This window comes from Cricetulus griseus, chromosome 2 (assembly GCF_003668045.3).
Source record: "Cricetulus griseus strain 17A/GY chromosome 2, alternate assembly CriGri-PICRH-1.0, whole genome shotgun sequence".
NCBI lineage: Eukaryota > Metazoa > Chordata > Mammalia > Rodentia > Cricetidae > Cricetulus > Cricetulus griseus.
The window spans coordinates 312,922,553-312,949,370 of record NC_048595.1 but is presented as its reverse complement, the minus strand read 5'-3'; the positions used below and the strand labels follow the sequence as shown (position 1 = coordinate 312,949,370).

Genomic DNA, 26,818 nt, shown 5'->3' with positions numbered 1-26,818 from the left:
CTAAAATTATTAAATGACATCACTAAATTACTAAACTTGTCTAGACTTATTTCCTTCATTGGTCATGAGAAAGGCTAAGGGTCTTCCCGAGTCCTGTAACTCTAAGTTTCATGACAACTAATGAATGAACAAGGTCCCTCACAGCCCACAGCCTACCACCTGTGCTCTTGAAGTGTGGTCAGCAGATCATCACTGTCAGAATCACCTGGGTGGGGGAAGCTAGAAATACGCCAAGTCTTGGAGTTTTAAAAAAAGAATGATCTAGATATATGGATGATTTGGAAGGATTTCTGTTAGGCCATACTTCTGAGCCCCTTCCCCCTCTAACATGACAGTACATAAAGAAAGTGAAGAAAACCTAGGCTGTCTCCTTGACAATACACATCTTGCTTAGAAACCTGGTGCGTGTACCAGTGAGGAAAACAAGGTGGATTAAAATAGGTTTAAAGAGAATTCTGGCCAGGCATTGGTGGTGCATACCTTTAATCTCAGCACTCGGGAGGCAGAAGCAGGCGAATCTCTGTGAGTTCGAGGCCAGCCTAGTCTCCAGAGCGAGTGCCAGGATAGGCTCCAAAGCCACACAGAGAAACCCTGTCTGGAAAAAACGAGAGAGAGAGAGAGAGAGAGAGAGAGAGAGAGAGAGAGAGAGAGAGAGAGAGAGAGAATTCCGGCATTAGGAAAAAGTCCAGAGATCTACAAGGTTGACCCCAACTAAGAATCTAAGCAATAGTTGAGAGGCTACCTTAAATGCCCTTCTCCGGATGAGATTGATGACTACCTTATATGCCATCCTAGAGCCTTCATCCAGTAGCTAATGGAAGCAGAGGCAGAGACCCATAGCTCAACACTGAGCTGAACTCTGGAATCCAGTTGCAGAGAGGGAGGAGTGATGAGCAAAGGGGTCAGAACCAGACTGGAGAAACCCACAGGGACAGCTGACCTGAACAAGGGATTGCTCATGGACCCCAGATTGACAGCTGGGAAACCAGCATAGGACTGTTCCAGACCCCCCTTCTTCCCCCCAATGAGGAGGTCAGTTTGGAGGTCTGGACAATCTATGGGGCCACTGGTAGTGGATCAGTATTTACCCCTAGTACACAAATGGACTTTGGGAGCCCTCTCTACATAGAGAGATACTTTCTCAGCCTAGACACACAGGGGAGGGTCTAGGCCCTGTTCCAAATGATATGACAGACTTTGAAGATCCCCTGTGGAGGGCCTCACCCTCCCTGGGGAAGCAGAAAGGGAATGGGATGGGGGTCAGTGGGGGGAGGCAGAGGAGGAGGGGAGGGAGAGGGAACTGGGATTGACATGTAAAAGAAGCTTGTTTCTAATAAAAAAAAAAGAAAAAATATGGGTATTACCATTTCCACAGTCAAGACAGCATGAGACTATGTATGTGTTGTAGAATATTAATTTAAGGTGTGTTACTTTTGTTTATTTTCTGCAACTTTTGTTTAATGATGCAAAGAGGTATTTGATTAAATAAAAATCACCTGAGGTCAGGAGGCTGGGTCAGCAACTTGCTGACAGGAAGTGGTAAGGAGGAGGCAGGTGGAGAAGAGTTTATAAGGAGGGGTGAGACTGAGCACCAGGACTTCTTGGGAGACTTGAGGAGGTGAGCTGGGTGAGCTTTGTACTATTCAGCCTCTCTGGGAAGCAGGATTCTACCTCAACCTTTGAATTGTGAGTTCTTTAGCTGGAGGAAGGTTTAAATAAGTTTCCATAGTAGCTTTGAAAGAGTTGGTTCCAGAGGGAATAGAATTCCCTCAGGCTTTAGCTCTTGTGGCCTAGCTACTGCATCCGGAACTGCAGTTGCTGAATAGGGTAGCCATAGTATAAAACGCCAAAACAAATAAAGAAAAAAGACAGTATGTTTGCAGGATTATGTCAAAGGCATAACATTTGAATATAGATAATACTATTATAAGAATATTGAGAATACAAGGTTATTAAAAGAAGATATACATTTTTTTAAATTAAAAAAAGAAAAAAAAACAAAGAGCAAGCCCAATCCATGTGAGAGCTTGCTTTATTGATCAGTCTGACATAACATCTGGAAGGAGGGCTATGAGCGGGATTGTCGAGATTAGTGTGGCCTGTGGACACGCTGTGCAGAAGTGGCTTGGTTATGCATGGGTGTGGGAAGCTCCCAGCCCACAGTGAGCATCATGGCTCCCTGCATTTGAGTCACTAGCTACTTCAAGTTCCTGCCTTGACTTCCAGGAAATAATAGACTATAACTTGAAAATGTGAGCCAAATAACCCCCTTTTCCATTAAGATCGCTTTTGCCAAGGTATTTTTTTTATCACAGTATTAGGAAACAAAATTATAACCCCCATATTAATGTTATGAACATGTTTTAGGCATTTAGATACAATAACATTTATATAAAGGCATTTAAAAATTTTTGAAAGCTCAGATGCAGGGCCCCTACCTGAGGACATTTAGGAGTAAAATCTTGGGGATAGCTCTGCAGATGTGGTGACTGCCTAGGTATTCCAAAGGACTGTGGCAGTGAAATCTTAGACTTTTGTACAGAGTACATCTTCAGCTAAAAAGAGCACCGTTGGAAATTTCCATCCTGCAGCGAATGCTCAGCCAATCCTATTGCCTTGGAATATAGAAGATAAGTATAATAGATATGGAATATTTGAGTCATCTGGGGGACAGATGGAAGGATCCAGGGCCCAAACAATGGGAATCAGCTGCAGTAGTAGGGTCAGGTTCAGGAGAGGCCAGGCAAGCCACAGAACAGGGGACTTGCAATCTACACACATCCATCCAGTAGTTGTTTGGCTCTGAAGACATGCAAGACAGGTTTTACATGGTATTTCATGTTTATTCTTTAGCCTTTAACACAGCAGCACAAAGTATCGAAATTGAGCTTGGATTTCAACAGGTGTTGAACACTGAGTCAGGAACCAGGTACGGGGTAGCCGTTGAGGATCTGACGCCCCCCCCCCAATCTAGAGTCTTACCACCTTGTAATCACTGTTGGGTGCCTACTTGCTAACTTGGTACTGTTAGTTGGCTGCCTAGAACCCACTGCTTTGTCATCCCAACCTTGATTCTACCAGACTACAGCAAGGAAGGGTGTGTGTGAGTGTGCACGCGCACGTTTTCATATTGAGGAAACCTTATCATTGTGCAAGGCTCTCAAAAAGCTATGGATAATTAATCTAGAGTCTCCCAGTTCAATAAAAAGAATTCTGGGTACTCATAGCTTCGTCCATGCGCCATTCTGTTAAGAGTGGAAGGAAGGTTAGAGTTGGGAAAGCCATGCCCTCTCAACAAGTTCCGGGGTGGTGCAATGACTGATAAAATATGTCAGTCATTTACAAGTACAGTTTTCGATAGTCATTCCCGGCACCGGGAAGAAAACAGACAAAAACGAAGAGGTGTGTATTCTGCATCCAAATGCCTGAAAATAAAAGTCGACAATTTCTCTCCCACTATTATTAACTCGAGGGCCTTGATTGCTAGACTCTGCCACCTGCTCCGCCTCCGAACGCCCCCAGCGATTCCGAGTAGGGAGGGAGGATTGGAGGCAGGGGCTGGGCGGAGCACTGAATCTTGCTTTTCTTGGAGCAAGTCCGGATCCTCGGCGCGAAGCCACTCTCCGTGACTTCGCAGTAACCTAAGACTGGAGGGACCGGCTGGGCGTCCCAGGTGGGGGCCAGGGTGTTTTAAATTGCTTTAGGACCCCCCTCCCGGCTCTTGGGAGGCTGTAATCTTTGGCACCTGCGGCGGATGATTTTCCACCTCTGCTACTCCCAGTCCAGGTGTTGCCTTCCCCACCTACCACGTGCGACCTGCGCGCACCATCCCCCTCCTCCACAGAACTCGTCCCCTTCCCCAAGCCGCGCTAGGTGCTCCCAGGGACTCCGGGCCTGTAACCTGCCCTCTGCCTGCGCTCGCTCTTTGGTCGGAGGCAGAGCCCGGAGCGCAGATCCAGGCGGGAAGGGACGGCGGGATGGCTGGGCGCCGCGGGCCGCCGCCGCACCGGGCATGCTCAGTGGCAGGGCCGGCTAGGTGGCCCGCGAGCTGCACCCGGATCTGCGCGGCGGCGGCGGCGGCGGCGGCGACGTGAGCGCGCAGGGGGCGGCGGCCTCGCCTCGTCTGTGTCTCGGCGCCGGGCTCGGGTGGGTGACGCGCAGAGCCAGGACGATGTCGGATTTTGACAGCAATCCGTTTGCGGATCCAGATCTCAATAATCCGTTCAAGGTGAGCGCAGGGCCGCGGCCCTAGCCGGTGCCGGGCTTCGCGGTGGCCGCGGAGGCCCTTGCCGGGAGGGTCTCGGGTCGCAGTGTCAACCGGCCCTGCCACCAGCCTGGAGGGTCGCGCCGGTCCGCGGACCCGTGGGACTCGGAGCGGGGCAGGGACGGAGCCGGGCAGGTGTGGCCGCCACTACACCGGCCGGCGTGGCGGGCCGCGGGGCGGGGGCCGGGAGGCCGGGGCGCCTGGGCTGGGGTTGTCATGGGGACCTGGCACCGGTGCTGCGTGCGGTGGTGGCTTAGGTGTACCGGAGAGAGGCGCCGGGTACACGTTCGCTGCGATAAGAAGATAAAGGGGGTGTTTTTGTTATCGAAACTCGGTTGCTCCCAGAGCCACCAGTGGCGCTGCCGGAGGCCCCCTTCCCACCGGGCCCAGTTTAGGGGAACTGGCATCAAACAGAAGTTAAAAATAAACATCTGGAAACAATAGTGCATCTCCCCACCTATCTGCTGTTAGCGAGGTGGACCCTGGGCCATTATCCAAGCTGGGAGTGCGTCACCCCGGCTGTTTGAGGATTCCGTTCCTCACGTGAGTTGCTTTCCTTCTCCGAGCCTGGTCCCCAGCCTCCGTAGGGCTTGGCGCAGGAATGGCCAGGCTGGCCGTTTGGATGTTGATTATCTGCTCTCAAATTAATGCGGTGACCGAACTCTGCCTTTAAAAGTACTTTGGGTCTCTTAATGACTGTGAGGCATAGCAAGGTAATTTCTTCCAACTGTTAGCTTGCTTAGTCGTTTCTTAATCTCCCGACCGTATGCTGTGCAAACTTTAATTTGTAGTCACAAAGGTGAAATAGGAACTAATTTGTGGCCACCCAAGTGCGGCTTCTGGCCTGTTGGGTTTACCTCTTTTTAGTCCTTTTGTGGCTTACAATATTTATTGAAGAAAAAGCACCCCTGTTCTGATGGTTTAACCTCATGACTTCATGAAGGATTATTTTAATGAATCGATCCTGTTTATACTTGGCAGCTGGACACATTTTGCAAAAATACAGAGAAAATTGTCATCCTTCAGTTTGACCGTACCTTTCTACTCTCCTCTTTTCATTCATTTGCTTCGGTTGTTTCTCATTGTTTTGAGGCAGGGTCTCTCTATGTAGTATATAAAGCTGGTCTTGAACTTACTAGCTTCCTACCTCAGCCTCCCAAATGCTTGATTACAGATAAAACAGGTGCATTTTTAAGGGAAGTTCCCATCCTCCCCCACCCCTACCTGGAGTTTTGTTTGATTTAGTATTGGACTTACTTCTGTGTAGTGAAAAATTGGGCTATTCTTAAATTATGGATATCCAAAAGAAATATTTCACAATTTGCCAATTGAGTGTCATTTAAAAATATTTAAAGGTAAAATATGACTAACCCATTTGCCTTTCCTAGCTCTGATCATTCATTGATGCTGTTTATTATGCATCTGATCACGTGGCTGTTGATTTGACATTTGGTCACCCATTTCATGGTTCCTTTCATATTAGTCTCTTGAGAGGGTGAGATCCTCGATTCTTATCACAGACTGCTATTTTGTGATATATAATGTTCCCATGACTCCTTCCTCTTCTGCCAGGCATAAGGTTGCTGTGATAATTCTAAGCACAAAATAGTTTTCAAGATAAGTCATTGTAGGAAATGATTAAGGTTTCTGTTTTCTGTGAGTGGATGCATTCAGGACAATGATCCAAATCTATAAAAGGCTTTAAAGGATGGAGAATATATGTCTAAGGAAGGTTCTGTTTGTTGGCTTCTGTTTTACCAAGTTTCTTCATTTGTGGTGACTGTCACACCACTGTCAGTGACTCTGACTCTTTATCTTTCAATTTGTAGCTAGCTACCCTTCTGTGTCTCAGAGTAACCCTGATATCTGCTTCCTTTGCTTCATTTTATGTAGAAGTGACTTTTGAAATCTTTTTTTCCATACCCTTATTTACAAAGTTCTCAGAATTCTTAACTCTGTTACCTTGTTGTTACTTTTCTTTTTAAATCTTGTTTTGACATTTGTTATCCACTGTCCTTAGTTGTCTCCTACTTGATGTTGGTTTGTGTGTTTGGTTTTTGAAACTCTTGTAGTAAAAACTGGCCTTGAACTCCTGACCACTGGGTTTATAGGCTGTTGTCCTCACATCTCTTGGATGTTGTTTCTCACTGTTTCTTTCCCACACTGTTGGTGTTAGGAACACTTTTTTAAACATCTCCTTTGAGCCATGCCATGAAAAATCATTTCGGGATAGAATCTCCTAGATGATACTAGTACAATGGCTTACTCTATTTTACCGACTGTGGTAAAAATCTTTGCTGAATTCAGTTCATGGGTCCTCTTGGAGCTCCTGCTTTATTCTAGGGCTTAAGGTAGGCCTAGTGAATGGCGTTATGGAAGGTCAGTATCCTTTATGGTACACATAAGAAAGTTGAAGTAATTAAAAATCTATGGTAGTCTAAAACAAAATATTAATTTTGGAAAATTTTTCAAAATCCATTTTGGAGTTGTTAAAATGTGGCTTTAAAGCAAAAAAAAAAAAAAAAAAAAAAAAAGGCTATGCATAGTGATGCATGCCTGAATCCCAGCACTCAAGAGGTAGAGGCAGGAGGATTACCATAAGTTTGAGGCTAGCATGGTCCATGTGTAGTGAGCTGTAGGCCAGCCAGGGCTTACATTGGGAGACCCTGTCCCTAAAAGTAAAATAAAGAAAAAATATTTTCTGCATACTCAACATGTAGTTTTTGAACAGTTGCTAAGTGTCTATTATTCTGTTCAGTTTTCATTTAACCAACAGATATTGAAGCAGCACCTCTAATTTTGTTTATATTAGTTTAATAGAGGACAGACATGCCAGTAAAGTAAAAGGATGGTTTAATAACCAGTAGAGGCCAATAATATAGACTGCTGCAGTCAACCTAAAAAAAACGAATGACTAAACGCTGGAGAGAATGCCATTTGTTCATAGGAGGGTGATATTAATAGGGGGCCAGGGTATCTTTAGGCCTTCTAGTAGGTTTTTGTATCTTAATGTAATTGAATTAGATAAATCAAGGAAATGACACTTAAATTAATTCATTTCAGAAACACAAGGAGAATCAGAATTCAGAGTTTGGATGTATCCGTCCTCAGATCTATATTATTCAGATCTCATCTGTGGATGAAAACACAAGTGGGGGGGGCAGGTTGACTGCTCCCATGTTAGACTGTGTGTGTTCAGGTTCTTAGTTCATTGTTGGTAGCACCCTGTATGCTTGTTTCTTTTTAAAAATGATTATTATTGTGTGTATGGGGGTGGGATACTAGTGTTACAGTGTACATGTGGAGGTCAGAGGAAAAATCTGTGGAGTCAGTTTTCTTCTTCCACCTTTATGTGGATTCCTGGGGATCAAGCTCAGGTCCCTATGTTTGTACAGCAAGCACCTTTGCAGGGTGAGTAATTGTGTCAGCTCTGCTCCTTGTTTCTTATATGGGCCTTAGACTTGAGGCTCTGTGTAGTAGTAGCAGAAGGTTGGGTCTGAGTGTGGGCTTTGTGGAGTGGTAGTGGAAGGTAGGGTGTGAGTGTAGGCTCCTGAGTTTGAAAAGGCCTTGATTTGATCCTTGTTTATCGATCACCAGCTGTGACATTTAGGAAAGCCACTCTGCTTCTTTAAGCCTCAGCCTACTAGTCCATAAAATAGGATCAAATATCCTGTGCTGGCTAATTTTGTGTCATCTTGACACAAGCTAGAGTCATCTGAGAGGAGGGAACTGCAACTGATAAATGCCTTCCAAAGACTGGGCTGTAGAGTAGCAGTTCTCACCATGTGGGTTACAACTCCTTTGGGGGTTGCATATCTGACATCCTGCATATCAGATACTTATGATTCGTAACAGTAAGAAAATTACAGTTATGTAGTAGCAGTGGAATTTATGGTTGGGGTCAGCACAACATGAGGAACTGTATTAAAGGGTTGTAGAGTTAGGAAGGTTGAGAATCACTGCTGTTGAGCATTTTCTTAATTAGTGATTAATGTAGGAGGGCCCAGCCCACTGTGGGCTCATGGTCCTGGGTTCTATAAGAAAGCAGACTGTGCAAGCCATGAGGAGCAAGCCAGTAAGCAGCACTCCTCTGTGGCCTCTGCATCAGCTCCTGCCTCTAGGTTCAGACCTATCTGAGTTCCTGCCCTGGCTTCCCTCAGTGTAAGCTGAAATAAACGCTTCCTCCCCAAGTTGTTTCTTAGGTCATGGCGTTTCGTCACAGCAGTAGTAACCCTAACTAGGATATATCTGCTCCATGGGCACCCTCCTAGGACCTGAGTGCTACATGGAAGCATGTAGAAAGTGTCAGTGCATGTTGGCTTCAATAAGGTGCTCATTCATTACTTGTACAGAGTGCTTTGTCCTTGCTAGACTCTAGAGTATAGGCCAAGGTTAACTGAATTTTAGTGTTTTCCACTAGTGTTGTCCTTTGTCATTCTCTACCTTATTTAAATGTTATTATTTATTACTACTGTGTATGTATGCCTGTGTGCACACGCAACTGTGTATTATGTGTTGGTCAGAGGACAACTCTGGCTTTCTCCTTTCATGTTTGCCAGGGTTACAGGGATCAATTGTCAGGCATGCGTGGTGAGCACCTTTACAGTCTGAGCTGCCTTACCACCTTATGTTTGGAGACATGGTCTCTACTGAACTTAGAACTCCATAATTGGCTAGACTAGCTGGCCACAAGCCCCAGGGATCTTCCTGTCTCTGCCTTTCCCGTATGGCGTCATGCCTGGCTTTTTATGGGAGTGGCCAGAATCTGAATTCAGGTTTTCTTGCTTGTTTGGCAAGCACTTTATTTATCCACTGAGCCATCTTTCTAGTTCCTAGAAATAGTTTGTAAGTTTTTTTATAATTATTTTTATGTGTGTTAGTGGTTTGCCTGCATGTATGTCTGTGTGAGAGTGTCAGATCTTAGAGTTATAGATAGTTGTGAGCCACCATGTGGGTGCTGGGAATTGAACCTGGGTCCTCTGGAAGAGCAGTCAGTGCTCTTAAATACTGAGCCATCTCTCCAGCCCCATATTTTGTAGGTTTCATAGCATGTGTTATGATCTATTTTACTAGTTGTTGATCTTGTATAGTACCCTAATTTATAAATTAAATTTTATTATGGGTAAGTATGTGTAGAAGAAGATATGTAGTTTAGATACAATGTAATTTATAATGCCTTGCAGAATGGCTCAGCTACTCCCGTAATCTTTTTTGGCATTTTTTCTTTTGTTACAATTGAGAGGATGGGCCCAAGGCCTTGAAAAGTTGAGCAAGCACTCCCCTGCAGAGCTAAGGCTCTACCCTTGACTCTGTAATATTTTAAAAATCACCTACGAAGTAGTATTCTCACCTGTCTAACTTCTCAGTATAATTTTAGTGGCATCTTAAGAATTGAGGTGAGCCTGGTGGGGTAGCCAGCAGCTGTCATTCCTTTACTTGGGTAGAGAAGACTGGAGGAACATGACTTTGAGGCCATACTGGGAGTTTTAGAAAGACCCCTGGAAAAGAATTTTGTCCCTGTTTCCCGTAATTCAAGGTTTCGGTCAGTATTCAGGTGTCTGTGATGAAATATATCACACTGGGTTGTTATAAACAACGGGTGTATTGCTCACAGTGCCTGAAGAAGGCTGGGGAGTCCAAGAGGAGGCACTAATAGCCTCAGTGTTTAATCTGAATCAGTGATTCTAGAGATGGCACATTTAGGGCAGTCTCACACGGGAAGGCACCTCCCTGGGCCCTCTCAGCATTAATTCAGTCTGGGAGGCTCCAGCCTTGTTAAAAGATCTTTTAACATTTTTATCTTGGGTGAGTCTGTGGGGAGATACAAATATTCACATTCCAGGACCACTTGTGTTCATTTTGTAACATGAATGGTGTCATCTATCTTGTCTGTTTTTATAGTGCCATCTACACTGAGTTGATCTCTCTCCTCCACCCATCTGGAGACTGGATAGCATTAGGAAAATGTTCCAGTATTTTTTCTGTAATTGTTAAATTTTGAAAAACCTTATCTTTTAGTATATCAAGGGACACAGTGATTCATCCATGTTACCTGCCTGAATCCATGCTCTGTTGTCCTCAGTTAGCATTTTTAAAAAGCACATATTGAGCTATTGATTGTAATTGAGTTAGTTGCTGCCCATTAAAATGTAGTATTATTTACCACCGTCTCAGTGATCCCTTTAGTATGAACAGTGTCCATACACAGTTGCTTGTTGGTGACCCTGACTTTTGAGCTAAAGTTGCTGGCTTGTTTTTTCAATGTGTCTTCAGTTGTCTAACATCTTAAATGTGGGGTTTAAGGTGTCTTCAGTTCACTGCCTGCTTGTTACCTGGAGCTGCCGGTACAGGCAGTAGTTGGGATGTTTTTTCCCCATGTGGTGTCTTTGCTGGGCACAGCTGCCCTTTGCAAGCACAAAGGCAGCAGTGTCGAAGGAGAGCAAGAGCCAAAGCTTTAAGGGTTTTTTTGGGGTCATATGCCACTCCTACTGTTAGTCAAAATAAGCCACAAGCCATCTTAGATTTTTAAAAGGTGAGTTGGGGATCAGACTCCATTTCTTGATAAGAATGGCTGTCTCTCCTGACAGAGACCTGTGAACTGAAAAGCTGTAGCTGGCATAAAATGGTGAGACAGTACTGAGGGAGCTCAGGAGACTGCCATTACAATGGAGGAGGAGTGGGTGGCTCTCAGGGTTGGTGCTTGGTAACATCCCTGTGCAGAGGAGCATTTGCCATTCCTTGCTGCAAACCCAGCTCTACTTTCTTCTGGTTTCCTGTGTGCTTCTCAAGAGGTCCTTTCCCCTATGAACACTGGGAGGCCAGAAGCCTATTCTCATTTTGAAGTGACTCCTCCTTGCAGTTGCTGGCACAAGTCTCTTAACAATTTTCATTAATATTATTGGAGCCCAAACCATGCCCTAAAAACATCTCTAATTGTCATGAGACAAATCTTCTGTACTTGGGTGCTCATTAGTGTTAGGTGTTCAAGACCAGCCCTGTGTAGAAATGCTTCAGTCCAGTTGGGCATTTTCGGGCCATGGACTCACTCACTGGGGTACTGTGTGAAGAAGCTGCTGAGCAATTTAAAACCAGTATTCAGGCAGTTTTACTTAGGGATTAGTCATAGTTAGCTCCGGTTGTCAATCATGCCTTCAAAGAGAGCTTCAGTTGAGGAATTGCTTTTGTTTGATTTCTCTGGGAGCATGTCTTGAGGGCATTTTCTAATTGCCAATTGGTGTAGGAGGGCCCAGGTCCCTGTGGACAGTCATCCCCATCCCCCCCACCCCACCCCAGCAGGAGGTGCTGGGCAGTATAAGAAAGTAGTTGAGGATCTCAGAGGAAGCAAGTCCTTGAGCAGTGTTTTCCTGTGGCCCCTGCTTCATCAGCTCCTGCCTTCAGGTTCCTGCTTGAGTTCCTAGCTCTGTTTTCCTTGATGATGGACTGTAGCATGTAAGCCATTTCATTACTTTCCCCCCTAAGTGTTTTTGGCCAAGATGTTCTATTGCAGGAGCAGGAAAGCAAACTAGAACAGGCTCATAGCTTTAACAACAGTCATGCTTGAGGTGGTGATTGTGGACAAAAATTGAAATTATTCTTCAGCAACCGTATTAAACATGATTAAGTGTGGTTAATATTTTGTAGTACTGAATGTATATTCAATTAATTTAGTGGTTCTGTTCTTTGTACGTTTGTGAGTGTGTGCAAATGATGTCTGTGTGTGAATTGGTGGACAGGATTCATAACATCATTGTTGTGGAGGTCAGAGGACAGCCTTTGGTGTGGTTTTTTGCTCTCCACTTAGTTGGAGACAGAGTTGATTTGTTTGCTACTGTGTACATCGGTGTTCAGGGGTTCTTCTGCATCCTTCTCCACTTGCATCTGACTTTACATGGGTTCTGGACATCTGAAGTCAGGTGCTCCCTCTGGCAAGTGCTGTACCACTGAGATATTTATTGTTCCAGTCCCCCATTATTTCTTATTATGAGAAAGCACCACTTTGATAAAGTTGCTAAAAATATATGTATTGGATTAATGAGATGAGTAAGAAGTTCCAAAAAAGTAATAATTCTACAATCTTTTGCTCTGGTGTAATCACTTAGTTACTGTTCTTATTAGCTGACTATGTAGAGTAGTTTGCACATAGTAGAATATGTCCAGTGAGAGCAGCCAGGAAAGAAGGACCTGGGTCTAGAAGCAAGTTGAAGGCAGCCTGAAAAGTACTCACTGAGCATTTAGTTGACCAAAGGCTAAAGGGAAGTCGGACTGCCATCAGGTACTTGACGTCTCCTTGCTTGCTTAAGTGAACAAACTTATTATCCGTTGCTTTAGATAAAGAATCGAAGGCTTATTGGCTTTCTGCATCAAGGTGGACTTTGTCCCAACAGAGAGATTATTTAATCAATGAGAATAGCCTGGCAATGCTTTTATAGAAGTAGATCCTCCAACACTTGATGGGATTATTCAAGCAGAGGCTGGATGGTGTGTGGAGATGCTAAGGAGAGATTTCTGTGTCTGAGCCTTCTCCATATTGAAACTCTGTAGTTGCTACATGTCTGTAACTGTAGCATTTTGTGAATGCACACATTCTCTGATGTTCTGCTGCAGTGATCATACAGGAAAGAAAGGAGGGAGTCCTCACTTTCTTGGAGACTGCTATGCTCTGAGCGAAGCTCCTGATGGAGGAACTGTCCTCAATAGTTGTTCATAATACAGTTGCTTCATCATGGCCTCTGCTGAGTGATGTGACTGAGCTTGTTAGGGTTCTTGGCCAAGGGAAGCCCTGGAGTAGGAGCCATCTCTCTAGGGCTTCCCAGGGCCATCTAGACTTCTGTTCTGCAGTCTAGCTGCTCCTGGACTACAAGGATGTTGAAGCAGCCAGCGTCTGTGGAAGCTTGTGTCCATTCTGGATGTGTTTTAAATGTACCTCCCTTGGCATATGTTTATTTCAGTGAAAACTGACAAACAGGAAATGCAGTGTGACTCTTTTTTATAACTATAATGAATAAAAGTTGTATTTATATGTAATTTTTATATTATACCATAATAGCACAGATCCAAAGTTTACATTTTTAAGTTACCAGGGGAGTTTTAGTAGTAAGTGTGAAATATAAAGCATGAAGGGGGTGGTGTGACCTTGTAACAAGTGCACTTATAGTTACCACTTGCATTTATTGTTATTGTTCCTGTGGAGGGAGGCTTTCTCTGCTGTTTTGTTGCTTCTGACTTCACATCTGTCCTGGGTTCAAAGCACTGTTCCCTTTCCTGTGTAAGAACTTCCAGGGGAGTCCCCTGTAGGGAACAAGCCCAGGGAAGAAGCCAAAAATTACCTTCTTGGCACTTGGCGTTGGGTCTGTTTAAGGATGAAGACTTTTGAGCTCAGTGGAAGAGCTCCTGCCTAGCATGCACAAGGGCCTGGGTTCACTGTATAGCCCCCCTTGCCTTGCCCCCTAAATAATGTCAGTTCATCAGCTGCTGGACACTGGGCTGTTTCCGCTGTCTTGTCTGTTCTCAATAATGCTGCTGTGCTTGTACAGCCTTTCTTTTTAGATCACTTGGTTATGTACTCAGGTCCTGTGGCAGTTCTCATCAGAGGAACTGTGAAACCATTTCCTCCATGCTGTTGGAGGATGCATGGTTCCCTGTGTGGTGGCAATGCTTGTTACTGCCTTGTTTTGACTCTAGCTGTCTTAGCTATTGATTCTTTTGCTTCAGCCTCTGGAATGCTGGGGATTCCAGGCCTGCACCACTATGGTGACCTTGAGACTTGTGGTTTTGATTTGTATTTGCCTAGTGTTGGGGATGGTTTTCTGTACATATTAGCCATTGTGTCCATTGTGTATGTTTGGAGAAGTGCTTGTTCACACCTTTTGCCTGTTTTGAGATTGGGCTATTTAGCTGTTTTAAAAACTGAGCTAGCTCTTAAGAGATTTAAAATATTTTCTAGATATGAGTCCTTTATCAGTTATTTGTCTTGGGAACATTTTCTCCCATTCTTATTTTCTTGATATCCTTTGAATTTCAAGCATAAACATTGCAGTGGGGCTATATCTGTTGGATCTCTTGATTTAGTCTGGTGTGATGCTCTGGATTTGGTCCTCAGTAACATACATTTTCACATTCATGCACATTCGTGCATATACACACTGGCTTTTAATTTTGATAAATTTTTGTTATTTTCAACTTTTATAGAGTCTTAACTATGTAGCCAAGGCTGGCTTGGACCTCATGATCCTCTTGTCTCCACCTCCCAGGTGGTGTGATTACAGGTATACTGCTTTAGTTGTTTGTGTTTTGTTTCATTTATAAAAATCCTTTGCCAAATCTAAGGTGAAGAGATTTTACCCTTATGTTTTCCCTTAAGAATTTTATAGTTTTATCTAACTCTTGCATTAATTTCAAGATTTACTTTTAGTTAATTTTTATGTATGGTGTGAGGTAAGGGTCAAACTCATCCTTGGCGAATGCATCAATTGTTCTGTTGCCATTTGTTGAAAAGACTATTCTTGGCCGGGTGGTGGTGGTGGCTCCGGAGGCAGAGGCAGGGGGATATCTGAGTTCGAGACTGGCCTGGTCTACAAGAGCTAGTTCCAGGAAGACTATTCTTTCCCCAGTGATCATGGCACGTGGTTGAACATCATAGAACCCTTTCTTAGTGTCTTGTCTTTTTTTTTTTTTTTTCATGCAAAAGTGTTTTGCATCACCTGGTATCTCCAGAGTGCATGTTACCTGCCCAGCTTCTCAGCATGACAACACCAGTGTTGCCACTGCCTCTAACTCACCAAATGTGTCAACACTTAAACCAACACAAAGGGTTTTTACTGCTTCTACATTGAATATTCTACATGAATATTATGCCGACGTTGCCAACTTGATAACCTTTTCCTTAAAAACTGCCTTAAAAGAAAATCTTGCATTTGCTCTGTAAAATATAGATGGATTAAGGAGTACATATTCTCTTAGAAGCTGGAACACTGGAACCCTGGAGCTCATAGAGCGAGAAGCACAGGGTATGGAGTGTCATGCATTTTGAGCATAGTGAGGTGCAGCATTGCGTGTCGGTAAACTCGACCCACAAAGAAGTGTGTGAGATAGTTATGAACTGGTAATTTTAACTTTAAAAATAGGAGACAATTCGATATTTGTGTTTTAAGATTTTTATTAACATAGTTATACCTACAGTGGGTTTTATTAGGACACTTTCACACGGTTTAATGTCTTTTGTTTATATTGACATGCCCCTGTAATCCTTTCTTGTCCTCTCCCTCAACTCCTGCTGCTTCCTTTTTCTTCATGGGGCGGGGTCCCTTTCCATTGTCGTGTCCTGTCTGTCTGTCTCCTCTCCCTCCTCTCCTCTTCCCTTCCCTCTTTCTTTCTTGTGACCTTCTGAGTTTAATAAGTGTTGCTTTAAGAGCATGGGTAAGGATTGTTTATAGGATCATGGACACCTTACCAATGGCTAAGGAGAAAATGTCCTCCTCCAACAACCATTCATTGCATTTATGTCCTCAGGGTCGGGGTGGGGCATGGTCCCCTAACCTGTCTGTCACAGAATGTTGAGTGGGTCTGATCTTGAGCAGGCTTGACAGTTGTGTTGCCACATCATTCTGGGAAGAAAGCCTTCCATCATACTGCACTCTTTCTTTCCTCTGGTGCTTGCTGTTTTTCCATCCTCTCCTCCTTGATGTTCCCGGGCTTGGAGGGAGTGAGATATAGCTGTCCCATTTATGGCTAGTTTTCAGCATTTCTTCTCAGCACTTTGAGACTCAGTTATGGGTCTCTGAAGTCACCAACTGCAAAAATAAGCCCCTCTGGTGAACTCTGGGGTCAGCACTGGTAGATGGGTCTAAACAAAATTGTTTAGAAGGCGATTTGACAGACACATCAGTTAGCAAACAGCAGCAGCTTTCCCATTAGGGCCTATGGCGTCCTTAACCATGGGCTGCTGACTGTATTCATGGTGCCAGGTGTGTTTTCCCTCCTGCACAGCTGGCCTCGGGTCTATTCAGAAAGTGACTGGTTACCACAAACTTCCACTGATGCACCAGTGGACAAGCCTTTCCTGGCTAGTCAGTAGGGTTCATAGCTGCTGCTGCTGCTGCTTTTTTTAAATTTTATTTTATTCAAATAACATCTTTTTTTCACATACCAGACCATTGATGATAGTTGTAAGCTTCCGGCTCAGTTCCAGCTTTTTTTTTTTTTTGTTTGACCTGTGAACTCACCATATGGTCTCTTCAGCACTAGGGTTTTCCTGTCTAGTTCTAGTGGGTAGCCAACAGCTGTGCAAACCCTGTATTGCTTTGGGAGCTTCAGGGACCTACTTGACCAACTGGTTGGGAGGTGGTTCCCCTTCAAATCAGATACTTGAATATAAGTGGTTTTAATATGGACAAGATTACTTCTTGTGTATACTGCTGGCAATCAAAGCCAGGACCATAGGCAGGTTAGTGTTCTACTACTGTGCTACACTCCCGGCTATATGGCTAGTGAAGATTTGTGCATGTCAAACAGTGAAACTGATGCACAGTGTGGAAATGTTGTGCACTAGTAAACACTGGTAGTGCCCCCCCCCCCAAATCGGGCAGTAGAAAGCCGAATATATTCCCGTGGCAGTATTTACCTGTGGGAGTCTTCTTATGATAGTGATAATCCCCATGGAAATTTGGGACAAATGCAAAGTGGTGATAAACTGAAAGTGTTAGGTGACAGGGAGCAAAGCACCAGTGGTTGCCTAGGGGACAGTGTGCTAGGTGCAATTGTATCATTGATAATTTTTTTTTTTCACTGCTTCTTTTAAGCTGATTTAACCTTATGGTTTATATAATCCTAACTTTGGTATCTTAAATAGCCATAGATTTTAGTGAATTGCTTATAAGTGTAGCAATTATAGAATGCAAATTAACAAGTATAATGGATGGCTTTTTACTTTTTTTTTTTTTTGTCTTGGGGGAGTTTGGCTTTTACAATTGATTTTATAAGAGAATGTGCTTTGAACTGTGTGCATTCATAAGCCTGGTGTTAGAGGGAGCTTGAGGGAGGGAATAGATGAAACTTGAAGACATTTGTCTTCTTGGTTTTTACTAAGAACCAAGTTGCTTAGGTACCTTAGACCAAATACTTGAACCTCTACCCTCAGAATGTGTGTTATTTATCTTCTTAAACTTGTTAGGAGTCCTTCTGACTCACACAAAGATGGAGTATCTTAAAGTATCAGATGAAGAAAATAGGGGGCAAGATTGTCTTTGGTTGCAACATGTGATTATTTCTTAACTGCAAATTGCTTATTTTCTAAGGCACACTCTAATTTTTATTAACTTTTAAACTTTTTGGTAGTAAAAGAAACATATAAATTATTGGTTGCCTTCCAAAGCTATAGGAATTTTAGAAGCTATTATGCATCACAACGTGAGCTAAGAGTAAGTAAGGAGAGCTCTTTTTTCTTTGTGACAATTTACCTTGTGATGGAGGTTTTACTGACAGGAGTCAGGATCTTGGCTGTTTATTTTTGCAGGTTTTTGAAAAGAACATTTTGAGCTCTTTTTGTTACATTTTCATGAATAGATTTTTAAAGTTATGATTACTTTTGAAGTCATGAGAGGCCAGCAGGAGATAAATCCTGGTTTCACAATTACAAGCCCCTCCCACCCTTAGATACATTGTGGTAGGGAATGGTCAAGCTAGGTGCTAGGGTTCTCTGTACTGGACTTGGAGCTTAACTATCAGTTAATGTATATGAAAATGTTGCATGAATGATATACTGACATCCAAAAGGAAAATTACAGTTAAAAAGTTGATTGAATGGAATATGAGGAAGCTATATGAGGAAGCTATTAAGAATTTATAAAACCCTTCACATATTTCTGCTTGCCACATTTATTGGGTCCTTAAACACATTATGCTAAGTGAAAGGGCTGAGTGTAAGAGACTGCATATTATATGGTCCCATTGATATAATCAAAACAGTCCAGAAAGCATTCCAGTGGTTCCCCAGTTATGGAGGGTAGGAAGTAAACTGTTTTACAATATTTGGTAGATGAAAAGACAATGACAGAAACACAATTAATCCTGACAGGGAACCATTATGCATGCAAAAACAAATTTCATGGCAAAGAAAACTCTTAACCACAAAGGGTATTTGCATGGGAAAGGCTCTGCTGACCTCCCTCCAAACTGAAGAGTTCAGTGACTCTTAGTAGTGAAAGATGTCACTTGAACAGATAGGTGACTCAGCATTTTCCTGTTCTGTGACCAGCCTTTTACTCTCTGTGGCTTCAGCACATGAATCTGAGTGCACTTAACTGTATTTACTCTCAAAATTTAGAGGGAATTTTGGGGCTTTTATGTAATAGAATGCTGGAATGCTGAAGCTGCAATAATTAAGTGTTCAAATTGGGGTATGGATGTAGTCCCTTTTTGTTAATCCCCCATCCTTACCTCCCTTCACTAGTTTTCTAATGAGCACATTTATTTATTTAATGGGGCGCAGAGTGGTTTACATTATGAAGATCTGTAGCTAGCTGGCTGACTATATTTCTTTCAAGAAATATTGTCTGATATTAATTCCTATTCTCTGTCTCTGTCTCTCTGTGTACCCCCAGCAACAAACTAGAAAAGGAAAACCCATCAAACCAACCTTGAAATGTCATTTCTAAGGTGTTTAAAAGGCACACGTGACTGTTTTACCATACTTGCAGTTGTATAGGGGTCACTTATGTACATTAAAAATTTTCATTACTCCAAAAGGAAACCTATGTTCTGTAACAGTCAGTTTGTATTTCTGCCAAGCCTTCCAGTTCTGATGACCACTGGTACACTCTCTGGACATTTCATATGAGTGGAATCATGAAATATGTAGTCTTCTGTGACTGGTTTCTTTTCCTTAGCATAATTTATTGAAGGTTTATCCATGTTGTGGTATTGATGAAGACTTTTCTCCTTTTCTTTGGTGTGTGTGTGTGTGTGTGTGTGTGTGTTATGTGCAAGAACACAAATGTGTATAATGTGTACAAGTACATGTGTGTAGGTATGCATGCACATGTGTGCATGTGTTTGTGGAAGCCAAAGAACAACCGTAGGTAGTTAATCTTGGGTGCCATTCATTCACCTTGTATTTTGAGACCAGGCTTTGATAGCCCAGACTTGCCAGTTTGCCTAGGCTGGGCTGCTTGGCAAACTCCAGTGATCTCCCTGTGTCCACTTCCACAGCACGGGGATTGCAGGTGTGCACACCACGTCAGCTTTTTAATTTGGGTTCTGAGGGTCAAACTCTCAGGTCCTTGAGTAAGTGCAGCAAATACTCTACTGATGGAGTTATCTCTTCTGCCCAAGGAATGTATCATTTCCTTTTACTGCCAAACAATATTGGATTATGTGGTTTGCTGCTTGTCCATTCACAAATACAATATGCTTTTATGAACAATACTGCTGTGAGCTGTGAATATTTTTCTTCAAATATATGTTTTCATGCTGTTGTAAGTATTCTAGGCCACAGAGTAACTGCCACATTATGTTCTGAAATGGTTGCGTTCTTATTATCTGTGGTAGAGAAGGGGATCCTAGTTTTTTCTGTATCCTTGATGGTACTTATCTTTTTATGTCTAGAAGTTGTGCAGTAGTATCATGACCTTCACATGTATTTTCTTGATGCCTGATGATGCTAGGCATTTTCTCATGTCCTTATTTGCTACTGTTTGTTCACCTTCTTGAAGAATGTCCATTAAGATCCCATGCCTGTGTTCTTTTTTTTTTTTTTTTTGGTTTTTGAGACAGGGTTTCCCTGTGGAGGCTGTCCTGGAACTAGCTCTGTTAGACCCCTTGGAAAACTCAGGTATCCGGGGTCCGAGGCCACAACCTCGGTCACCCCAATCACCAGGCGGATTCCAGAGCTTGCTGCAAACTGCATGAGGCTTTATTGTAATTTAACGAGCTAACCCCATGTTAGCTCAGGTCTTTTGTCCACCCACCCTGGCGGTTGGCTACAAAAGACAGTTTGAACCGGCTGCCGAGAGATCTTGTAGGGCAGTGTAAGGGGAGTGTCTAGGGGTATGCACAGGCTCACGATTGGTGTGCCTCCAGGCTTGGAGGGCTTGTCCTGTGTTGATTGGTCAACTGGTTATTATGGCCCATAGGCCCTCCCAGGGTGGTTGCTATGCTCTGTGTGTCATTGTCATTGCTGTGTGCGATTGTCTGTAAAGTACACCCAGGGTTGTAAAGCATAGTGCCACCAGCTAACTTCTGATTGGTTCCTTGTCACGAGGCAGGCATCTAACCTCTAATGACTAAGACAAGGTCATAGCGAGCACGTGTTACTGTCATGGCTGCCGAAATGGGGGGCTGGTCCTAGCTCTTGTAGACCAGGCTGGTCTCGAAATCTGCCTGCCTCTGCCTCCCGAGTGCTGGGATTAAAGGCATTAAAGGCGTTCACCACCAACGCCCTCACTTGTGTTCTTTTAATTGTGGAGCTCTGTGAGTTCTTTATATATCAGATAAATGATTTTCAACATCTCCCCCCTTTTGTTCGTTCTTTCTTTCTTTCTTTCTTTCTTTCTTTCTTTCTTTCTTTCCTCTCTCTCTCTCTCTCTCTCTCTTCCTTTCTTCCTTTTTTCTTTATTTCTACTGTCTTGATGGTATTTGCAACATGGATTTTAAAAAATTTTGAAGTCCAATGATCTTTCATTTTTTCTTTGTTGTTTGTACTTTGCTGTCATACATAAAAAAAATTATTGCTGACCCCAGTGTAATGAAGGGATGTCTACATTCTCTTCTGTTTTATAGCTTTAATGTGTGCACTGGGGCTTCAGTTCATTCTGAGTTAACTGTTGTGTATTATAGAGATGCTCATTGTGTTTTTAAAATTACTTTGTACAGTGTTTAAGCCAGGGATATGGATCACACCTATAATCCCAGCACTTGGGAGGCCGAGACAGAGAATCACAGGGAGTTCCAGGCAAGCCTGGGCTACATAGTGAGTTCCAGAATAGCTAGCTTGGGCTACAGGGTAAGTAACTGTCTCAAATAGTAGGGCTGGAGAGATGCTCAGTGGTTTAGGACACTTGTTGGCTCTTGCAGAGGGCCTGACTTTGTTTCCCAGATGCCACATAGTGACTCACAACTGTCAGTAACCCTGGTTTCAGGGGATCTGACACTCTCTTCTGACCAGCGAGGGCATGTACAGGTCTTCACCTGGTGCATATACAAACATACATATAGCCACACTTAGTGGCATTTGGTTTTAATCCCAGCACTGTGGAGGTAGAGGCAGGCGGATCTCTGAGTTTGAGGCCAGCCTGGTCTACAGAGTGAGTTCCAGGACAGCCAAGGCTACACAGAGAAACCCTGTCTCAAAAAACAAAAAGCCACTCCTCCCCCCAAAAAAACCCAAACCAAAACAAACATACATATAAAATAAAATAAGCTAAATCTAAGTAAATAAGCACCTTTAAAATACTTCTGAAGGCTTGACTGCATCTGTCAGATATTTTGGTGCTGTCTAAACAGTTACTTGGCCTACTTATTTCCATAAGAAGTAATTGGTTTGGGGTTTGATCTATTTTTAGACATCTTTTCTATTCCCCCCCCCCTTGTGTTTATTTTTGTGATGGGGTGTTGTGGCCTGGGCCATCTCAGCCCTAAGCCACCGCAGCCATGAGGTTCCACCTGAGTGAGGGAACGTGGACTCGAAAGCTCCTAGCAACCCAATGGCGAAAGACCAAACACAGGCATCTTGTCATCTTTAGACAGCTCTCAGTTCCATGTTGTAAAACTAGAGTCTCTTGTTTATTTAGCGTCTTCTTGGCTGTTTCTTAACCATGATTCCATGGCGACGAGGAGGCCATTTCTCTCCTTCAGACCCCTATCTATTCCCTTGCTCCTAACTCTCTGTCCTCACATGTTACACACCTCACCTTGCACCTTCGTCCAGGTGCAGGCCTGTTCAAAATACTTAGTTCTGTAGAGATGCAAACTAGGAGACATTCCCTCTGAGGCTATGCTAAACAAAAGCAGACTTGCTCAAATTAGTAATACAATAGTGGGCCGGGGCTCCCGGGTGCTCCTGTTTAGTGAAACCAGAGGCTAGACCTTAAGACATTCCATAATGGAACTATTTTGGTCCCCGACAATGGGGTTGTACTATGATGTTCAAATTGGCCTTGAAGTCTGGGGCTACTCAGCCTCCTGAGTAGCTGAGACTGCAAGTGCTCTTCTGGCCTGGCTCTAGACTGTACTGTATGTTTTGATAGACGTTCCTGTAGTTTACATACGGTGCTGCAAAATAGGATGTAAAATTTGGAGTGGCAGCTGCTGCACACATCTTTAATCCTAGCACTCACAAAGCAGAAAGTAGGTAGATCTCTGTTCCAAGGCTATCCTGATCTACATAGAGAGTTCCAGGACAGCCAGCAGCACTACATGGGGAAACCCTGTCTAAAAAAAAAAAAAAACACTTATTTTTTGAGTGACAAAATTCCTTTACCTCAGTGACATCTGCTACCATCAGCCAGTGCATCATCATTCAATCCCTTTGTCAGTCTCCTGTTTCAGTCACATAGTTAATGTGACTTGCATGGACTCTGGCAAATCCTCACAATGACAAGTAAAGTATGTGCTCAGTTTAATTAACTACCTAACATGAGATAAAGACTCCTCCTGGCTTCAGTCTTCATAGTTATGCATAGCTGTGGGTGTACACTGCGACTGCCTTAGGGGTAAAAATGGCCACACTTGCTTGTTTCCTCAAGGTTGTTACCACTCAGTTGGAACAGGAGGGGTACTGGGCAAACTTGTATGTAGTCAGATACCTTTATAATCGTTAGATACAAAAAGATGAGAGAGGTCCCTGATATCAGAGCATCCACCCTTCATCTGGGAAATATAATGGTCAAGAAATAAATAACACATTTTTCATTGCAGGACCAATATGTCCTGAGGGTTTCCTAGGCCATCTTAAATGACAGTGAGGAATTGATTACTCTGTAGCATCAGCCACTAAATTTGAAAAGTTAGACCCATGGCCTCTGTGGTCTCATAGTTCACTTTTTCATATACACACAGGGAAATTTAGTGAAACATTTATTTTTCTGAGTTAACTCAGGAGTGACAGGACTTGGAGAAGATATGTTCTGGGGAACAGCTGTAATAAGTGCAGTCTCTGCAGGGAGAATCTGGTGTGTTAGCCCTTTGGCACCTCTCAGTTGGACTAGTTATTCCTCAAGAGCTGCATGTGGCTAATAATCACCCGTGGTACTGCAGAGGTCTGGATGAAAACAGTGCTGTGTTAAAACCAGACTCCAGAGCAGAGATGACTGAAATAAAAGATGCTAGCTAGTGAAGGGCAGGTCTCAGGACAAGTTCCTGCAGTACAAGCAGCCAAGTGCTAGGCTAGGCTTACAGCTGAAAATAAGTCCATGGCTTATGTAAGCCAATGGCATTTTATAGTGAAAAGTTAGAGAAAAAAACTCTACCATCTAGCCCCCCTCTTGATCTTGTGTGTGTGTGTCTGTGTCTGTGGTGTGTGTGTGTGTGTGTGTGTGTGTGCGCGTATGTGTATTGAGGGTAGAACCTCCAAGGCACACCAAGCAAGTACTCTACCACATTGCCACATTGTTTACATTGAGTCTATATTGGCTATGGATAACAAAAGCAGGCTCACAAAGAACAGGGAAAGTTTTGAGACAGTCAAACAGCCCATCAGAAGCAGTAAGTACTGGTTGCTTCTGTTTGGTTGAGTTCATGGTAGTCTGTCTAGTATTTCAGACAAACTTTCAATGTCCAATAATGAATGTGGAACAATTTGATTTTGTTAATTAGGCTCATTATTATTAACTGATCAGCTTCCCCTACCTTTCCTCTCCATCCTTCAGCCCTTAAAATGATTAAATTTGAGATATTTAGAACTTTTGTCAAGTATAACAGCAGATGGTTTTTGCCCACTGTAAGTTATGGTATATGTGATTAAAGAATATTAATGACGGCAATAGAAGTCTCCATTCCTTAGCTGCCATTTGTGTAAATGGTGAAGATTTGCTTATCTTTGTTGCTTCTATCCCCTAAGTAAGTTTTTAGTTCCAATTATTTTAAAATTTTCAGATGCCTGAAGTTTCTCCAACTTGTATCAATCAAATCTCTAGGTGTGGTGTGGACAGGCTTGAGCACTGAGAAGTTCATATGGGCTCATTCTGAAGAACGGATCTGAGGGAAGGGGGCCAAGGGTAGGAGAGGGAAGAGGAAGGAAGCTGTTGGAGTTAACAGTGAGTAGCTTGGTTTGGGGTTTTGGGGATATCATGAGGTGTAGACTAAAAGATGGGGGCATAGTTTCAGGGCCAACATGGTTGAAACAATATTTTTGTTTTTCTCAGCTTATGTCTCTTTTAAGATGATCAGCCCTTGAAATACAGATGTGAGGTGTCCACTGGGAGGAAGCAGTTGAACATATGAGATACTAGAGTAATTAGAGGTGTGTTTTTGAGAAAGGAAGAGAAGAAGCTTAGGATGGGTTTTTCTCAAACAGGCTTTCTCACATTGTTACAAAAATTTGAATTTGAGGGGATATCCACACTGGAGAATGTCAAAGACTATATATTTATATTTGTATCTTCTGCCTTTTTTAGTCTCTAAATTAGGGGGGAAGGGTGAAACTAGCAATGATTAGCAGCAATTGTGGATTAGTAATTATGTTGGAGGATCAGTATATATATTAGGAGTCAATAAAAATTCATGCTTATTAAAGTATATCACAGCAGCTTTTGAGTAAGTATACTCATGGAAGCTAACTTTTTATATAGAGTTTTGATGGGATACAAAATGGTGAAAACATTTTGTGCCATCTGTTTGGTTTTCTGTTAGAGAAACCCCCAGGGGATGAGTTTATTATATTCTCGGTGGAGGGAAGGAAACTCAATAAGCCATGGTGTGTAATTGTAAAGGTACAGTCTCTACTGGAGAGCCAGGTCAGCGCTCAAGAGCACTCACTGCTCTTGAAGAGGCCTGGTTTTGATTCCCAGCACCCACATGGTGGCCTGCAACAGTCTGTAACTCTGGTTCCAGGGGATCTAATGCCCTCTGTAGGCACCAGACACACAGGTGTTGAACATTCTCATACAAACACTCCATACAATAATAACAATAACAACAGCAATAAGGATAGCCTTTTACTAGGGGGACATTTTAAGGTGCTACCGAGTCCCTAACTCCTCCAAATTCCATGCCCTTTCCTGAAGCAGTGTAAGTCATGTTCAGTGAACTCAACATTTATAAAACATAAAAGTAGAGCTGCCCTAATCTGATGGCTTCCTTTCTTTCTCCTCTTGCACTGCTTCCCACCTTTGCCTCCTCCATTCTGAGGCTCTTCTGTGGACTTTGAGAAAGGTGTCATTGCTTGCCCATTGGAAAAGTGGTGTGCTTCTCACTTTCCCTTTCTTTGCTCTGGCGAGTCATTGGCAACTTTATGTAATTGGAATTCCCCTCAGAGACTCTATCTGCTGCTCTTTGCTACTTTTCTGGTCACTTTAAGATTTATTTGTATTAATTTTTAATTGCATGTGCCTATTTGTGAGAAGGTGCATGTGTGTGCAGGTGGAGGCCTAGGGTTTGGAACTCCCTGGAGCTGGAGTTGCAAGTGGTGGTGAGCACTTGATCTGTGTGCTGGGAACCAAATTTCAGTTCTCTGGAAAAGTACTGTGTGCCCTTAACCATGGAACCATTTCTCCAGCCCTATAATAAAAACAAAAACAAAAAAATTCACTTAATATCCAGTTCTAAAGATGGTTACATTTGATTGCCTAGAAGATTTATTTATTTTTATTTTATGTATATGAATGTTTGCATGTATGTAAGTGCTCTTTGTGTGTTCCTGGTGCTCCAGGAGGCCAGAATTGGATTCTCTGGAACTGGAGTTAAAGATGGTTGTGGTTATGAGCTGCCATGTAGTTGCTACCAAACCTGTCTCTAGAAGGGCAGCCAGTTTTCTTGCCCAATGAGCCATCTCTCTAGACCCTGTGGTCACAGTGTTCCAGTAGCATCTCTTCTTTTACTGGCACTGGCTTTTGGTGTTTCTTACAGTGCCTATGGTTCCTAATCAGTCTCCTTAAGAAATGGAATCTGGTTGGATTGGTGAGCAATTACCCAATCTACAGTCTCTTCAGTTGGGCTTGCCAAGTGCCCTCACTTCTGTTTCTAAAGATTGTTTCATTGGGCAAGGAGGAGAGCGCCTTTTTCTCTAGCTAAGGTGATAGGATTGATCACACACCACCAAGGTTGAGCAAAGAACTACTGCTGGTAGTCTGCCTTAGAGGTGGTTGTGGGCGACTTGGCTGACTTCCCTAAGACATGCTATATTGTATTAAATTGTCAGTAAATAAGGGGAGAGCTTTTATTTTGTTACCTTTGTGGTTATGATGATAGCAGTCAAGGTTCTGACAGCCCTTTTCATTTGCAGGAAGTGTATTAGCATGTAGCAGCATCTGAGCAGTATGACTTCTTGCACTGGTGAAAACCAGAGGTATAGTTAAGTATGAAGTGCTCTGTTCCAAGTTCTTGTCTTCTAAGTGGAATCTGAGC

General features: G+C 43.1%; 1 protein-coding gene across 5 annotated transcripts in view; it reads left to right on the top strand.

The window, feature by feature from the left end:
* The first annotated feature begins 3,602 nt into the window (after nt 1-3,602).
* Nucleotides 3,603-26,818, top strand: part of Scamp1 (secretory carrier membrane protein 1) — a 79,307-nt gene continuing 56,091 nt past the window's right edge. Inside the window, exon 1 of one of the 5 annotated variants that reach the window (XM_027401716.2) lies at nt 3,603-3,673. Coding sequence is in view for 3 of the 5 variants with exons in the window: in XM_027401715.2 (XP_027257516.1) it covers nt 4,172-4,228 (57 nt within the window). In the remaining 2 variants the exon portion in view is untranslated. Of the gene's footprint in view, nt 3,674-4,070; nt 4,229-24,486; nt 24,511-26,818 lie in introns of those variants that run through there. The other 4 variants (XM_027401715.2, XM_027401714.2, XM_027401713.2 and 1 more) reach the window with 4 other exon arrangements.